Source organism: Procambarus clarkii, chromosome 12 (genome assembly GCF_040958095.1).
Source record: "Procambarus clarkii isolate CNS0578487 chromosome 12, FALCON_Pclarkii_2.0, whole genome shotgun sequence".
Lineage (NCBI taxonomy): Eukaryota > Metazoa > Arthropoda > Malacostraca > Decapoda > Cambaridae > Procambarus > Procambarus clarkii.
In genome coordinates, this window is record NC_091161.1 from 14,258,261 (window position 1) to 14,276,745 (window position 18,485).

General features: G+C 43.2%; 1 protein-coding gene across 2 annotated transcripts in view; it reads right to left on the reverse strand.

Moving 5' to 3' along the window:
• LOC123772872 (RNA N6-adenosine-methyltransferase METTL16) overlaps positions 1 to 17,481 on the reverse strand; it is a 28,792-nt gene extending 11,311 nt beyond the window's left edge. Inside the window, exons 1-8 of one of the 2 annotated variants that reach the window (XM_045766243.2) lie at positions 17,096 to 17,481; positions 15,208 to 15,422; positions 12,524 to 12,653; positions 11,697 to 11,845; positions 10,827 to 10,995; positions 7,716 to 7,856; positions 4,300 to 4,390; positions 1,874 to 1,990 (exon numbers count right to left, since the gene is read on the reverse strand). In XM_045766243.2, coding sequence (XP_045622199.1) covers positions 1,874 to 1,990; positions 4,300 to 4,390; positions 7,716 to 7,856; positions 10,827 to 10,995; positions 11,697 to 11,845; positions 12,524 to 12,653; positions 15,208 to 15,422; positions 17,096 to 17,105 — 1,022 coding nt within the window. In that variant the 5' untranslated portion in view covers positions 17,106 to 17,481. Of the gene's footprint in view, positions 1 to 1,873; positions 1,991 to 4,299; positions 4,391 to 7,715; positions 7,857 to 10,820; positions 10,996 to 11,696; positions 11,846 to 12,523; positions 12,654 to 15,207; positions 15,423 to 17,095 lie in introns of both variants that reach the window. The other variant, XM_045766242.2, reaches the window with a different exon arrangement.
• Positions 17,482 to 18,485: the final 1,004 nt, after the last annotated feature.

Here is an 18,485-nt window from a genome sequence, read left to right on the forward strand (position 1 = left end):
CCCCGAGGCCAGGCGAGCTTGGGAATCACATCTACACAAAACTCGCTCCCCGAGGCCAGGCGAGCTTGGGAATCACATCTACACAAAACTCACTCCCCGAGGCCAGGCGAGCTTGGGAATCACATCTACACAAAACTCGCTCCCCGAGGCCAGGCGAGCTTGGGAATCACATCTACACAAAACTCGCTCCCCGAGGCCAGGCGAGCTTGGGAATCACATCTACACAAAACTCGCTCCCCGAGGCCAGGCGAGCTTGGGAATCACATCTACACAAAACTCGCTCCCCGAGGCCAGGCGAGCTTGGGAATCACATCTACACAAAACTCGCTCCCCGAGGCCAGGCGAGCTTGGGAATCACATCTACACAAAACTCGCTCCCCGAGGCCAGGCGAGCTTGGGAATCACATCTACACAAAACTCGCTCCCCGAGGCCAGGCGAGCTTGGGAATCACATCTACACAAAACTCGCTCCCCGAGGCCAGACGAGCTTGGGAATCACATCTACACAAAACTCGCTCCCCGAGGCCAGGCGAGCTTGGGAATCACATCTACACAAAACTCGCTCCCCGAGGCCAGACGAGCTTGGGAATCACATCTACACAAAACTCGCTCCCCGAGGCCAGGCGAGCTTGGGAATCACATCTACACAAAACTCGCTCCCCGAGGCCAGGCGAGCTTGGGAATCACATCTACACAAAACTCGCTCCCCGAGGCCAGGCGAGCTTGGGAATCACATCTACACAAAACTCGCTCCCCGAGGCCAGGCGAGCTTGGGAATCACATCTACACAAAACTCGCTCCCCGAGGCCAGACGAGCTTGGGAATCACATCTACACAAAACTCGCTCCCCGAGGCCAGACGAGCTTGGGAATCACATCTACACAAAACTCACTCCCCGAGGCCAGGCGAGCTTGGGAATCACATCTACACAAAACTCGCTCCCCGAGGCCAGGCGAGCTTGGGAATCACATCTACACAAAACTCGCTCCCCGAGGCCAGGCGAGCTTGGGAATCACATCTACACAAAACTCGCTCCCCGAGGCCAGGCGAGCTTGGGAATCACATCTACACAAAACTCGCTCCCCGAGGCCAGGCGAGTTTGGGAATCACATCTACACAAAACTCGCTCCCCGAGGCCAGACGAGCTTGGGAATCACATCTACACAAAACTCGCTCCCCGAGGCCAGACGAGCTTGGGAATCACATCTACACAAAACTCACTCCCCGAGGCCAGGCAAGCTTGGGAATCACATCTACACAAAACTCGCTCCCCGAGGCCAGGCGAGCTTGGGAATCACATCTACACAAAACTCACTCCCCGAGGCCAGGCGAGCTTGGGAATCACATCTACACAAAACTCGCTCCCCGAGGCCAGGCGAGCTTGGGAATCACATCTACACAAAACTCGCTCCCCGAGGCCAGGCGAGCTTGGGAATCACATCTACACAAAACTCGCTCCCCGAGGCCAGGCGAGCTTGGGAATCACATCTACACAAAACTCGCTCCCCGAGGCCAGGCGAGCTTGGGAATCACATCTACACAAAACTCGCTCCCCGAGGCCAGGCGAGCTTGGGAATAACCCATAAAACCCATAACAAAGCAGCAGGGTTAAAGCTCTTCACTAGCACCTGGCCAAATATTTAGTCTTATAAATAATTGTCATTATGCTTACATTTACTGTATTCTCAAAATATTTATTATAATTACCTATGGAATTTTTGGATACAATAATTCCTTGCCACAGTCTCAATCATAGTGTACAATAAGTGTAATATAACACTACCTGTGTTAGTGTTATATCAGTGTAAGTGATCAGTTTCCTGTGTTTACACATACAAAGGAAAAGCAGGAACCGAACTTGACGTTAACGCACCTCATGGTTCTTCCTTGGCAGAACTGTGTCACCACAGAGCACGACGGACTGGCCGCACTCAGTGCCCCTTTGATTGGCTTTATGTTAGCTTTCGTCCCAATCAATGTTGTGAAGATTCTGTAACGTGTGTTTGATATTAGTCAATTTGGTTGTGAACATACAGCCTATCATTTTTGCATTAAACCTTTAAGAAAAGTACTGCATACAATAAACGTTTATCTCGGTATCACACATCACATTGCATTATTACAGCATTTATTAATTCGTCATTAGCCAGCAATTAAATATTTTTTTGCATAAAGACATACAGTGAGCGAGGTCTGCAATAGAATGGAACCCGTGGTGGAGCAGAGAAACTGGCAAGAAGAAGAAATCTTCATATACACTTAAGACAATACAGTTTGTGCACATGGCTTTTTCTCGTGGGTGCAGAACCCTCACTGGAACTGGAGACATCCTGACCATGTGTCGTTTCCTTCTCTGCTCACACTGTATGACATCTAGTCCCTCAAGAACGGGATGTGTTCTCTTTCACAAAGACCAAAATCTGGGTCATTCTACAGGACAAAGGTGAGCCTAGGGTTTGGGTTGATCAAAGATCAACCCAAACCCATGGAAAAATCAACCAGAAATTATAGGCACAAAATGAAAGCAACTATTTTAATGAAAATTCCATCCCCCAGTAAACAAGGTAAGTGATCATTGCTGAGGGGTAATCAGCCTGTGATGCAAGAGACCATCACCAGGTGCAGCCCAGGGGCTAGATTCACGAAGGCACTTACGCAAGCACTTACGAACGTGTACAACTTTCCTCAATCTTTGACGGCTTTGGTTACATTTATTATACAGTTTAAAGGCATGAAAACTTCCCAATCAACTGTTGTTATTGTTATAAACAGCCTCCTGGTGCTTCGGAGATAATTAACTGTTTAATAATTGTAAACAAAGCCGCCAAAGATTGTGAAAAGATGTACAGGTTCGTAAGTGCTTTCGTGAATCTGGCCCCCAGGTCACTCATGATGCCACTATTTACTCCCTCCCCCGTCACTTGGAAGATATACACAAGCCCCTTAATCCTAATGGAAAGAAAGTAGCAGAGCAGAAATGGAGAGTTATTAGGGGCCCACAAGAAAACCAGCGTTGAATGTAATCAAATGCCAATTTCTGGGTAAGCCCCAAAGGCTCCCTGAAGCTACTACATATCCGACATAGTGCCAAGAGTACATGGGACTGCCTAAAAATTGTAAATCTGTATTCCCTAGAGTACAGTTGGGAAAGATGCACAATCATTTATACTTGGAAAATATTAGAAGAACCCGTTCCAACTCTGCACACAGAAATAACACCACATGAGACCAGAAGGCATGGCAGGATGTGTAAAATAGACCCACTGCATAGCAGAAGTGCAATAGGCATGGTGAAAGAGAACTTGATCAACATCAGAGGCCCAAGACTTTTCAACAATCTTCCCAACACATAGGGTATTACTGGCCTACCTCTCTCGGTGTTCAAAAGGGGACTAGACAAGCACTTCAAAGGATACTTGATCAACCAGGTTGTGACTCGCACATCAGGCAGCGAGCAGCCGCATCAAACTGCCTGATTGATCAGACCAGCAACCAGGGGCCAGATTCATGAAACAGTTACGCAAGCACTTACGAATGTTTACATCTTTCCTCAATCTTTGAGGGCTTTGGTTACATTTATTAAACAGTTTACAAGCACGAAAACTTGCCAATCAACTGTTGTTATTGTTATTAACAGCCTCCTGGTGCTTTGGAGCTCACTAACTGTTTAATAATTGTAAACAAAGCCGCCAAAGATTGAGAAAAGATGTACAGGTTCGTAAGTGCTTGCGTAAGTGCTTCGTGAATGTGGCCCCTGGAGGCCTGGTTAAAGACCAGGATGCAGGGACATTGATCCTCAGAATCATAAATCAGTAGTCAACAGGTAGAGCAAAGAGGCAGGCACTGAGACACTCAAAAAGAGCACCAAAATCAAGTTGATGTGGTGAGGGAGCATAAAAAAAACTCCTCCTTGTGCAAGAAAAGATACTCCACAGAAGGCACTAGATCCCACAAAGGGTCAAACAGGACCCAAGGACCCAACTCAGACTCCCCCCAAGCCCCGGGAACCGCTGAAGAGGGCCCCAGAGCAGAGCCATCGCCCCAAGATTGAAAAGCAAACTCCAAGTTCATGGGCATATGACAAGAGCTATCAGCTCATATTTGAAGAAAAGCACCATACTGTACAATCATATACTGTAACCCATATTTGGAATGGGATGAGATTCAATAAGACATAAGACATGATTGTCTAGAGGTAAACATAGTATTTAATAAAACATTTGGCCATATATGGTGGTTTTCTTCACACTGAATTCATCTTGCACCATGTATCATCAAATTAAAGCATCTATACTCTACCTGATTTTATCCTTCATCAATTGGCTGTCGTCGATCATTTTTGTGACAAAGGAGACCTCTCCACCTGGTGTCACCTTCTCGTGAATTGCACCTAAGGAAATATACATTTATTTGAGTTGATTTTCTTCCATGACATCATCATGCTTAAACATATAAGATATTTCAGCTATTGACCACTTTCATACTTTCCTATGTCTAAGCAACTCCAACGTCTAAAATACTTCCTTGACTATCACGCAAGCCACCATCCCCAGTTCCAGTATTGACTCCAGAAGATGTGTATTATATTAAGTGAGGCCTCTAAAAATATATGATTAAAATATATGATTAGGGAGCGGGTCGGCCGAGCAGACAGCACGCGGGACTTGTGATCCTGTGGTCCTGGGTTCGATCCCAGGTGCCGGCGAGAATCAATGGGCAGAGTTTCTTTCATCCTATGCCCCTGTTACCTAGCAGTAAAATAGGTACCTGGGTGTTAGTCAGCTGTCACGGGCTGCTTCCTGGGGGTGGAGGCCTGGTCGAAGACCGGGCCGTGGGGACACTTGATAACTCCAAGAAGCCAAAAGAGCCATCAATGAAAGCACACATTACTTTTTACCCGTTAGAGTTGGATGTTGTTTATTTTTGCCAAACCCTGTATATTTTCCAAGCTTTCAACAAGTCATAACATTAATCTTCAAATTCAAAATGCCATAATTTGAATTTCCTGCTTCCCTTTCTAAACATATTTAAGTTTCGTCAATGCTATAAGTGACAATTTCTCTGAATTTACACACTGATATATGTTAAGTCTTAAGAATCATATCAAGCCTCTGGCACCCACAATGGCCAGTCAGGAGCCAGGACCCAAAATCTGGATCTTTACAAGGGTGCAACAGCCGAGCAAGACAGGCCCGGAAACAGCTGGTAACAAAACATTCAGAAAACCCCAGGCAAAAACCGAACAGAAACAGCGTTCATGTTGATATTAGTTCTATTGTAAAGGGTTTAGATACCATTCATGAAGCAGCTGTCTGGATCTTCTACTTTCACGTTATTTGAGTACTTAACAGCCTTACAATAATATTTTATTATTTCATTCATTTCTTAGTTGTCCTCTGCATATGATGGATACTGATGGAGGCTTTGCATTTTGATTTTGCATATGTGAAGAAATATTCAGATTTGTTCTTATTTCTAATTTCCATTTTAATTTAATTTCTTCAATCTGATATGATTACTTCAGCTTCTGCTCTATTTCTTCAATTTCCCAGCTTAAGTTTTTCTGTTATTTTTGGTGTGTTTCGACAGCCAATTGTTCCATTCCTTGTACTCACCTAGTTATGCTTGCGGGGGTTGAGCTCTGGCTCTTTGGTCCCGCCTCTCAACCGTCAATCAACAGGTGTACAGGTTCCTGAGCCTATTGGGCTCTATCATATCTACATTTCAAGCTGTGTATGGAGTCAGCCTCCACCACAACACTACTTAATGCATTCTATTTGTTAACTGCCCTGACACTGAAAAAATTCTTTCTAACGTCTCTGTGGCTTTGTTTTGGTGTTTCGTTAATTATGACAGTTTGCCATTGGATGTTTGCAAGATTTTGATTGACTTTTTCCCAGTCAATCATCTCATTATTCAAATTTAATTCATTGAATAGCCCCTCTCACCTGATAATATCTTTTGGACCTATTATTAGCTCTGACGTTAGTTTGCACTTTAATGAGGTTGTGATCTGATTATGTGGTATCCAAAATTGTCATGTCATTGATTATTTCTTTGTTGTTTGTGAAGATCAAGTCTAGAATGTTTTCATTACTAGTTGGCTCTGCAATTTGCTGCTGGAAGACAAATTTGTCACAAACTAAGGAGCTCTCAGCTCTGTGGTTGGCTATTTCCAGGTGCATTTTCTGGTACAACACTATTACTGTATTTGCTTTGAGATATATACAAGAGTTGTTACATTCTTGTACAGCCACTAGTATGCGTAGCGTTTCGGGCAGGTCCCTGGAATACGATCCCTGCCACGAAGAATCGTTGTTACAACCAAGTACACATTTTACTGTTGAGTTAAACAGAGGCTACAGTTAAGGAATTGCGCCCAGTAAATCCTCCCCGGCCAGGATACGAACCCATGACATAGCGCTCGCGGAACGCCAGGCGAGTCTCTTACCACTGCACCACGGAGACTTAATCTCCATCTCGGACACTTAATCTCCATCTTAGCGTAGGTAGATTGAAGTCTACAAGGAAGATAATATCTGGTACTGTATCTGCATTGCCAGATTATCGAGGCTATTTTCTATTTTGCTTACCTGTGATATAAATTCCTCAGCCGTTGCATTTGGCAGTTTGTATATTAGATTAATAACTAGGTTTATTTTCTCTATTTTTGTTCCAAGTACCTACTTATCTAGTTGTGCTTACGGGGTTGAGCTTCAGCTCTTTGCTCCCACCTCTCTAGTGTCAATCAACTGGTTGAAATATTCCTGAGCCTATTGGGCTCTATCATCATTTGAAATTGTGTATGGAGCCACAATTCACCACATCACTGCCCAGTTCATTCCATTTGTTAACTTACCCTAACACGGAAAAAATTCTTTCTAACGTCTCTGTGGTTCATTTGAGTACAGTACTAAGTTTCCATCAGTGTCCCCATCAGTGTCCCCATCAGTGTCCCCTTGTTTGTGTTCCACCCATGGACAAGAGGTTTAATTCCTATAGGTTTTATTAAGGTTTAATTAAATTTAATTAAATAAGGTTTCAATAAGGTTTAATTAATTAATTAATTAAATTCTCATAACTCGTATCAAATCTCTACCGCTACTACATCACATGTGGAGTTCAGGAGCTACATGTGGTCTATTTACTCCATAGCATCTATATAATTATATTCTAGTATCCAGATCTGACAGTCCATGAATTCCCTGTACGGGTTTCAGTGAAAGCTCCAAATACTGCATATGCCCCTGTGAGAAGGTCATTTATGAACAGCACTTTATTTCTCATTCGTGTTTTTAGTTCCGGGTTCGATTCCCCGTGGAGGCGGAAACAAATGGGCAGAGTTTCTTCGAACCTGATGCCCCAGTTACCTAGCAGTAAATAGGTACCTGGGATTTAGACAGCTGCTACAGGTGGCTTCATAGGGGTGTTTAACAAAAAGGAGGCCTGATTGAGGAACAGGCCATGGGGACGCTAAGCCCCAAAATCATCTCAAGATAACCTCAAGATGCTGAATGTGAATAACATGTACATGATGAAAAGTGGACTGAAAAAAAGAACTGGAAATTTTGTGGTGGCGCTGTTCCTCAATTACTGACAAAATAACTAAACCAACATCGAATTTGTCTGACTAAGCCAGGATTATCCCAACTTTGATGTTTGTTTGAAATAATTGGTACGCAATTGAGGATTAAGACTGTAAAAGTTATTCTTACCAGTTGGTGCACTGACAGGACTTCCTCTGTCCTTTCTGGTTTTCTTCATCGTGTCTGCCTCTTCCTCGGAACTGAAGAAGGGGGGATTGCACATTGTGAAGTCGTACAAGTAAGTGCTACATTCCTCATCTTTCAACTGACCTGTAAGGTGTATATTATATAACTTGCAATGTAGGGATTTCAAAACAAATTTATTCTTCTCCAAATACGTAAGCAAACATAATGAGCTTCGACTATCGTGAAAACAGTATCTGCGTGGTAAGTGCTCGAGGGACAGAAGGAGCATACAAATAAGCAAAAATCTAGCTTTGATTGTGCTTGAAAACACCTTTCTGAGAAGCAGACTTTGTTGCTCCTTAAAGCAAGATTCTACTAACATCAGAATGTACACAGAAAAGTGCATTACACAAAACTCAAAAGCCGTTCAAAGTACAACTTGGAACCCCAGGAGACCACCAAGCCGTGCCCAAGCTAACTACATCACATCATCATCATCATGGTAGTGGTAACAGTCATATGCTGTGCACATTTCTAGAAATTCATGCTATATTAGTCTTCAAGTCTCATTTAAAATTGTATGTATGTATGTTATCGATTTTTCTTCTTTGTCAATTATCTCTCTAATTGTCAACAATTCTTGTTTAAATTGATGTCTTAAACCTTAAAGTGCAGTTATTATAATATTGAGACTGCCCGGGTAATGTGGTTATCATACATTGATTTTAGTTATTATTACCCAGTTTGTATACCAGTGATGTAAGTATGGTTATAATACATGTATATGGGTGTGATGGGGTTAACTCAAGACCCTTACCTCAGGCTGCTGTCTTCTCCCACAGCTAAGTCCTTACTGTCTTGTCTCTTTTTTACCAATCTCATGTTCCTTTTTATTAAATCATTCCCCCTCTGCTAAAACACAGTTGGAATCATTTTTGGCCGGTTACTAAGGAGTCTTTCCCAGAAATCGAGCATTGAATGTAATGAAACACCTGGTTGATGGGGTTCTGGGAGTTCTTCTACTCCCCAAGCCCGGCCCGAGGCCAGGGGTTGACTTGTGAGAGTTTGGTCCATCAGGCTGTTGCTTGGAGCGGCTCGCAGGCCCACATACCCACCACAGCCCGGCCCGAGGCCAGGCTTGACTTGTGAGAGTTTGGTCCACCAGGCTGTTGCTTGGAGCCCGCAGGCCCACATATCCACCACAGCCTGGTTGGTCTGGCATGTCTTGGAGAAAATGATCTAGTTTTCTCTTGAAAATGTCCACGGTTGTTCCAGCAATATTTCTTATGCTCGCTGGGAGGATGTTGAACAACTGATTTCTAGTCTGCTCCCCTTCCTTTCAAGAGCCCCTCATTACCTTTTTTTTCAGTGGGATGTTTGGGGGTTAAGTGTTGGTGGCTCCCGAGTGTAGTGGGCAGCTTACTGGGATGAGAAGAGACCTGGGCCACCAGATGGTGCAGGTCAGGGACATTAAGTTTGATCCCCAAACTCTCTTCATCACAGAATCAGACCAGACTATACCAGCACATAAGCCCCAAGAAGATACTATGGACCCATCAGAAAAGGGGAATTTCATTACTGCCAACACTTAGTTTTTAATGGCATTGCTGGAAAGAGCAATAATTTTCTTTTTAGAATTTATTTATATACAAAAAATATCTATTTTCTGGGAGAGCCCCTGGTAGCTCAGTAAAGTTATTTCACCGAGAATGCTTCATGCAAATAGATAACATCAGATATGAGAGTTCTGTTTTGACTACTGGATACCAGAGCCAAGAGCTGGCCTTCACCTCTGAGGAGACGACCAGGTCACCAGTTTTGCCTCGATGAATGCCTTGTTAGCTAACCCTGTTTCCTTAGTCCCCTGTTCCAAGGCTCGTATTTCCAGAGGTTGTCTGCAGTCTCATCAAATCTAGCCAGCGTATGGGCTACCCTTGGGTTCATGATATTCACAGGTGTGCTGCATTGGCCACAATCATTTCCAACATGTTTTGGGTTGATATTCAGTCCCAGGGGTTTTGGCATTCTAAGAGGGTTCATACATTGCCTTGGGCCATGTCTCCAGGCCTGGATTCTTTTCGTTTAAGTGCATGGCACCTCTCTTACTCCCCAAGTCTCATTTTTGTTTTGTGTGGGTTAGCTTCAGAGAGCCACTGGGAGCGCCCCCAGAAACCTACCATTGAATGTAATTAAACACCTCTTTCTGGATGAGCCTCGGTAGCTACTCGACTCCTTCTCTATGAGGTTAATTGGTTCATCGGTGGGATGTTCATCACCTCCACAACTGATCAAGGAAGATGGCTGTGTGCAGAAGCCAGGGCACCTGGTTGTGGTATTCACTACTGTGGTTTCATGCAAAATATGAATGTTTTTTTTTTTTTGTCTATGTAAATCATTTGCAGAGTAGTTTGGTGGTTTCAAGGCTTCAGTCTTTAACCCTCCAGCTGTCTATAAAACTTTGCTGACTTTCTTGATGCTTTCCCCGTGTTGTGGTGAATTGTTACTCGCTCTCTGCACCTCAGTGAGGGGGGGCCTGATTTTGGTTCTGGTACTGAGTGGGCCAAACAGAACTCCTGCATCTTATGTCACCCATATGCTTGGAGCAATCTCGGCAAAATAGCTTCAGGAAGCCACCAGGACTCGTCCAGAAAGAGGCATTTCATTACATTCAATGCTGAGTTTTTGGCTATATCATAACCTTTGGTAGGGACAGTGATGAACAAATGATATCTCAATGAAGAGAGTAAATATAAACTGTAATGTAAGCACAAAACTGGCAGCTGAAATGTCTCGAGAATTACACACTTTCGATGATATCTCTCTATACCACAATCGCATTTGTGTTGGCAGATGGGGTTAAGATGAAGAGAAGCCTATAACAAGCGATGAGTCACAATAACGTGGCTAAAGTATGATGACAAGACCACACACTAGAACGTGAAGGGACGACGACGTTTCGGTCCGTCCTGGACCATTCTCAAGTCGATGAGAATGGTCCAGGACGGACCGAAACGTCGTCGTCCCTTCACATTCTAGTGTGTGGTCTTGTCATCAGCCTATAACAGTACAAGTCTAAACATGCATAGCTCTAATCACTCGTACACTGACCATTACCAAATTCTACACGACTGAGAGAGTCGAGTGCGGCTGTCTGGGCCTTTCGTGCTTCGCAGTTCTGCAGCGACTCGCTCACTTCAGCTTTTTTTCGTAATTTGCACTTTAACATCCACCTTTTCACCTCTTCATCATTTATCAAATTCTTGAAAAAAATATTGCTTTCAACCTGAAAATATAAAGGTTGTATAACCTTTGAATGACAAGAATATGTAACTATTTTAACAAAAATGTTCACTATAATTTGATACTGTATAATATACTGATACCAAGATAATGACAAATATTAACATTCAAATGCCGAATGTTTTGAAAATAACTTTTCTGATAGGCCTTCCATAGCTTCCTAGGGCCAGATTCATGAAAGCACTTAAGCAAACACTTACGAACCTGTACACCTTTTCTCACTCTTTGGCGGCTTTGTTTCCAATTATTAAACAGTTAATGAGCTTCAAAGCACCAGGAGGCTGTTTATAACAATAACAACAGTTGAATGGCAAGTTTTCATGCATGTAAACTGTTTAATAAATATAACCAAAGCCGTCAAAGACTGAGGAAAGATGTACATGTTCGTAAGTGCTTGCGTAAGTGCTTTCGTGAATCTGGCCCCTAGTGCTCAAGTGCGGGTACTGTATCAGGTCTGTGAGACCCGCACTGACCTACTGAGAACCACGACCAGACTCTGGGGTCTTTGGAGAAGTTGTCATGCTTATAAACTGTTTAACAAATGTAACCAAAGCCGTCAAAGATTGAGGAAAGATGTACACGTTCATAAGTACTTGCGTAACTGCTTCGTGAATCTGGCCCCCAGGGATACCTAATTCTAAAATGATATAACTATTTCTAAAGATCAAATAAAATAAATCTTACCTTCTTCAAAAGAATCTTTGCCTGAAGATTGTTATTTTGCACATTTGTGTGGGCACTTTGATAACTATGTTCGTCACTTTCTGTGCCCAGTAAACACCAGCCAAAGTGCTGCGCTCCTAACAATGGGTAAACACATGCTGCTCCAACACCTGTAAATACAAAAGACAAATTATAATACGAAGCAAAAAGTGCAAATATTTATGGCAAGATATATAATGGTCTCCACCTATATTGAGTCGAGACTATTTACACCAAGAGCTGAATTAAGTGGGCCCATCTCTTCAACTATATGAAGGAACCTTATAGCCAGGATGGGAATTTTAAGAAGCAGCACACTTTGAAGGTGAATAATTTTAAAATATATCCTTGAGGAATATTAACTTTGAACAATTGTATGGCTATGAAATAATTCATTCATTGTATAATTTACTGTGTGAATGTCTAGCCACAATAGTCTTCATCTGGCCATAGTTTGATCTCGTATATCTTGTACTAGGAGGGATACCTGGCAGTACCCGGGTTCCTTCTCTTGTCCTTCCCACTCCCCCTTCCCTTTCTTCCCCACTCCCCATTCCTTCCCACCATCTTCCTCACCCTTGCCTTTCCCCCCTCATCGTCCCCACTCCTTCTCCCCTCTCATCCTCCCCCCTACCCCCCCCCCTTCTTCCCATCCCCCTCACTTACCCTCCAGTTCCCTTTCATAAAAGGTAGGGCAGTGAGGGATAACATAGGCATGAATGATTAGTGTGATTACAATTGCTAGATCATATATACATAATACAACCACAACACACAGACCTCACCATGCAGGCTTCATGTTTACATACCAATGTCAATGCCCAAGACACAGTGCTCCGAGTTGTAGTGTGCCGCATGTGTCAGTAGGTCTTCGATCCACAAAAGGTAATTGAGCCTCAGGGGAAGTGTCGGCACCAGTCGATCATCGGGAATACTAACCTATGAGTAATTTCCGTAGATTAGGGTTAGAAATTTTAAATTACATAAGATGTTAAGACTTAAGATAAAGTACCCAAAATCACTTAATGCTAAAATATTCTGGTTAGAGGCCCATTTGTAGCTGCTCTAGCTTGTGGCTCTGTCCTCCCTCAGGATGCTAAGATCACGTTTAGACACTGGCCGACCTTTCTACCCACAGGGACAATTATCGCTTCAAAACTTGTCTGGTTCCCAACTGGGAGGAAACCATGTAGGGGTCACAGATCAATGACCCAACTGAATGAACCCACTCATTGTGACACCAAAGAAGTTCTCCAAAATGCTTAGCTTCCCTCTAAATTATGTTTGACAACAATGAATTGCCAAACCACAATCTGAATAAATGCTCTGGGTTGAATGATTCAAGGTCTAAAACAAATCAAACAAAGCCCACTTTATACCTGGCCTCCTAAATGAGGCAAGTGCAGTGTTTGCTGCCCTAACTGAAATTTACACAAAGGATTATTATGAAAGTGAAATGCAGTATGGTTACCGTGTAAGGGCACGAGCTTATTTCTACGTGTCTTTACTAAAGGAGGAGATTAAATATAACAATCCCTATGAGAATTAGTGAGTCCTCTTTCGAGGATGGTAATACTCAATATTATCATACCAAGTCATCAGGACATACTTTACACAGAGCTTGTACTTCATATTGCAAGTTCGTATTGTACTGGTTTGAATCTTCGTACTGGTCAGAGACCGGGCCACAGGGACGTTAATCCCCAGAACCAATAACAGCCAACAGGTACTAATAATAGCCAACAGGTACATGCTTTTCAAGCAATTAATGATGTTCTCCCATCTTTATTTGGCTCATGCTCAGTTTGATCCTTCATTGTCTCTCACTCTGCTGTTGTACTTTTCATTTTCCACTTGCTTCCATGTTGTTCCATCATTAGATAACATCATCTTTATAGCTGTTTTTCTTCTTACTTTGATATTGAGTAATAGAGCTGGAGAATGTCACGCTCATAGGACACAGTTGGGATCTCTATTCCACAAACCATTTTGGGGCCTGACACCTGAGTGGACAGCCCTTCGGATTCGTAGTCCTGAGGTTCTGGGTTCGATCCCCGGTGGGGGTGGAAACAAATGGGTAGAGTTTCTTTGACCCTGATGCCCCTGTTACCTAGCAGTAAATAGGTACCTGGGAGTTAGTAACTGGGTGTTAGACAGCTGCTAAGGGCTGCTTCCTGTAGTGTAACAAAAAGGAGGCCTGGTCGAGGACCGGGCCATGGGGGACGCTAAGCCCCGAAATCATCTCAAGATTGCTTCTGGACATTTGTCTTGCTTTCCTGGTAAAAATGATGGTTTAACATTCTGTCAAGGTCCCTTGGTTTGTGTGTCTAGGAAATCATGATACTCTTTGTCCCGTCACTGCTGTCTCTCCGTATCTGCGGGCTACTAGAGGTGCAGCCTTCACTCCTTATTTATGAAACCAAGCACTATGCTTATATGCACGACAGCTAGGCCATCCCAAATTATCATCCTGGTGGTTTTGATTTTTTTCCTCCATGCACGATAACTCACTTTTAGCACGGTATAAAGGAAGGGAGCCACCAAGGGAGCCTTGCCCAGAAATAAAGCATGGTGTGTAATGAAATGCCCTTTTCTGGCTGGCAATCTCGAAAGCTCCCCATTCTCAATCTTTGATTCCTGTGTTCTTAAGGTTGTAGTGGTGAGCCTGACTTAAGTGTTGTGTGGCAATTCAATGTTGTCAAACATCATTTAGAGGGATGGTAACCATTTTGAAGTTACACACAGAAATCACAATAGCGTGATGTATCAAATGAACAAATCCACAAGAGCCGTGGATGACACGGCTTACCCTCGTCAGGGCCCTTGTGGATTTGTTCATTTTGAAGTGCTTCTGAAGGTTATAGGTAGCCTCTTCTCTTGGTTGTGTGAGTGATCTCTGATCTCCAAATGCTCCCTTCTCAGAAGGAACAAGACAAGAATTTAGGGAAATTCTTCCCATTGAGTAGAAACTTACCCCTAATGCATGTGTGTTGAAGGTTCAAAAAAGCATGTTGAACCCCAGGGGTAGGCTCAACCTCCAGAAGAAGGAAAATGGGGAATATATGGGTCGACATGCATGGCAAAAGCTTGAAAGACTAAGCTATAGGACATATTTCACTTGTGCGCTACAACAGCAGGCAGGAAGGGGGGAGGGGGGCTGCGGAAGCTACCCCTCACTCATCCGAGGGCAGTACACAAGACTGACCCCTTCCCCTCACCATACCAAGGCAGTATGGGGGAGGGATGGAAGAATATGCTAAGAGAGGTTTGGCTGTTCAGTAGTTAATACTGTATTGTATTATATTGTATTCCCTATTATGAACATTAAAATATTATTCAGCTAGAAAATGGTTCAAATGTTTAAGGTTTCATTATACCAAAATCTGAACTTTTGACGATGCTCTGTAATACATATCGGGAAGAAAGATGAATTAATTTATATCTGCATGTTTGTTTTTTGTAAAATAAGAATTTAATACGATGAAAAACATACCTTAAGACCAAAATCTTGGTCCAGAAGGCACGTTGTAAGAGCACGTACAGCTTTCGGATTCTTAAAGTCTAAGTGAACTTTGCCACCAAGATCATAGGTACAGTATTTTCGAAATTCAGGATAGTTGAGGGCAAGCTTCTTGAAACTGGGCGGAGTGCGGTAGGGATTTCGTTGATGCATAAATTTATTGAGTTTTGACGAAACAAATTTCTTGTCTGAAAAGAAAACCTGATTTCAGTTGCTGCAATAGGGTAAGGGGATGGGGGGTTGATGGAACAGATGAAAAAGGGTATGGGGACGGGGGTTGATGGAACGGATGTAAGAGGGTAAGGGGGTTGATGGAACAGATGAAAAAGGGTATGAGGACGGGGGTTGATGGAACGGATGTAAAAGGGTAAGGGGGTTGATGGAACAGATGAAAAAGGGTAAGGGGGTTGATGGAACAGATGAAAAAGGGTATGGGGACGGGGGTTGATGGAACGGATGTAAAAGGGTAAGGGGTTGATGGAACAGATGACAAAGGGTATGGGGACGGGAGCTGATGGAACGAATGAAAAATTTACCAAGTTTATTAAACATAGAAGTCAAACGGAATCCTCTTCTTCCGTACTTAATATGTTACTATAAATCAGTACTACAAGACAAATGCAAATTATACACACACCTCAAACACAAGAGTAACCACATGGGGGCTGGTACCATATTTTTGAATTGGCAGGACTCGGCAGAGTGTGTGCATTACATTTATTAATAGACACAGGAAATGGGAAATTACACTACCAAGGAATAACTTCTTACTCACCAGATGGACAAGGGTACTCAAGTACACTGATATAACCAAGGTCAATAATCTCACACAAGTTATTGTGTAGCGAGGTGGGTACCTCACGAACACACCACACACATTCTGTGTGTGAAATCCTTGTGGGGGTCTTACAATGTGGGCCTTCTCTGTCCTCGTGGGGTGCATAGGCACTACTCACACGAAAACGCGCGGGGAAAACTTCACACACACACACACACACGGCATAAACATTTACTAAAGCTCAATCTAATATATTTGAAACTTAAAAAATGAAAATACAAATAATACAAACTGGTAAAACAAAGAGAAAACATTTAGATTAATAATAAAAAATACTGTACTAGACTTTATATACCAGTGTTTACAGTGTTTTAAAGTTTCTCAGCATGTGGGGTGTGGGTGTCAGGAGTCTGGACAGGTATTCCAGTCTCCCCACTCTACAATACTGGGGAGGGCCCTCTCCTTCTTCCTCAAGCTTTCAGACACCCTGTACAAGGGCTATGCCCCGGCTTACACCGTCACCTTGAGGTTACCTGGAGGTGCTTCCGGGGCTTAGCGTCCCCGCGGCCCGGTCGTCGACCAGGCCTCCTGGTTGCTGGACTGATCAACCAGGCTGTTACAATACAATACAATACAATACAATTTTATTTAGGTAAGGTACATACATACAATAAATATTTACAAGGATTGTTTGACTTATAGGTAGAGCTAGTACATACAATGCCTAAAGCCACTATTACGCAAAGCGTTTCGGGCATAGGCAAAGCGTTTCGGGCATAGACGCGGATGCTCGTTTCGGGTTAGACGCGGATGCTCGCAGCCTGACGTATGAGTCACAGCCTGGTTGATCAGGTATCCTTTGGAGGTGCTTATCCAGTTCTCTCTTGAACACTGTGAGGGGTCGGCCAGTTATGCTGTCAGCTCTCACACAGCGGATCCTCCTTCGACCATTTAGCGTCGACCTAGACGACAATCTACTTTCAACAGCTGTCGGTATGTCATAGCTGGATGACATACCGACAGCTTTGTCGGACAACATAACCAAAATTTATTGCATGAAAATAAACGAAGTTACCAACTTACTGGAGGTCATGTTGGAGAAGTTCAGATCTACCTCAAGAACCGCTATAAACGGCGCCTACTATAACATACGGGTATCTTAAGGTTAAGGAAACCTTCGACAAGCCGCTGGCTTCCTGTCCTCGCCCTGAGGTCAACAGGTAGGGTTAGTTGAGACAGAGTTTGAGCTGGAAGCTGGACATGCGTCGTAGTGGTTTCAGGTCTTGGTAAGGCTTTGATAAGGTGTTAACGTGGCGTTGGTGGCTGAGGTAAGGGCCGCCGCTATACTAGACGGGGTTTGGAGTTGGATTTGAGGCTTGTGGGTGAGATTTAGATGTTATTTTGAAGTTTATTCAGCGGCCTGGCCAGGAACAACACAGTCGTACTCCAAACGTTTGTTTGCTGACACTAGCGTCACATCGTACACAAGATGATTCCTCCACGGATCTTTAAACCTGCCTAACCTAACCTAGCTTAACCCAATCGAGCCCAATACAGCTAAATCTAAGGTAATACCTCCAAACATAATAATGTATATACAATTTTAATAGACAAAAAATAAGCTTAATCGAATCGCCTCGAGTACGAAACGACCGTACCCCATCTGAGCGGTCGTTTTCCGGCCACGAACTTCAAAGAAAATGAGAAAATGACAACTGTAGAGGGGAGACCCTGATGTTCACATACAAGCCGGAGAGTCCTTGTCTTCGTCAATCTGCTGCGTTCTTGAGTTGATAGCGGTGATGTCTTACGAGTAAGGTCTTACATTTCTCAATATTAAAGGCATTTGTCAGCCTTCCGACCATTTGTGAAGTTCCTGTAGATCTCTTTGCATGGCCTCAATATAAATTTCACTTCCCACTTTACCATAAATCTTATTTGAATATGTGGTTTGTAACATTTTTATGTAAGGCATTGATGTATATGACAAAAAAGGATTGGCCCCAATATGGAACCTCCTTCATTACATTTCTTTAATGAGATTCATTCACATTTAGAAGAACCTTTTAAGAACATAAGAACAAAGGCAACTGCAGAAGGCCTATTGGTCCATACGAGGCAGCTTCTATCTATAACCACCCAATCCCATTCATATACATGTCCAACCCGCGCTTGAAACAATCGAGGGACCTCCACCACGTTACGCGGTAATTGGTTCCACAAATCAACAATCCTGTTACTGAACCAGTATTTACCCAAGTATTTCCTAAATCTAAAATTATCCAATTTATACCCATTGTTTCGTGTTCTGTCTTGTGTTGATACTTTTAATACCCTATTAATATCCCCTTTGTTGTGCCCATTCATCCACTTGTAAACGTCTATCATGTCACCCCTAACTCTTCGCCTTTCCAGTGAATGCAACTGAAGCTTTGTTAATCTTTCTTCATATGAAAGATTCCTAATTTGGGGA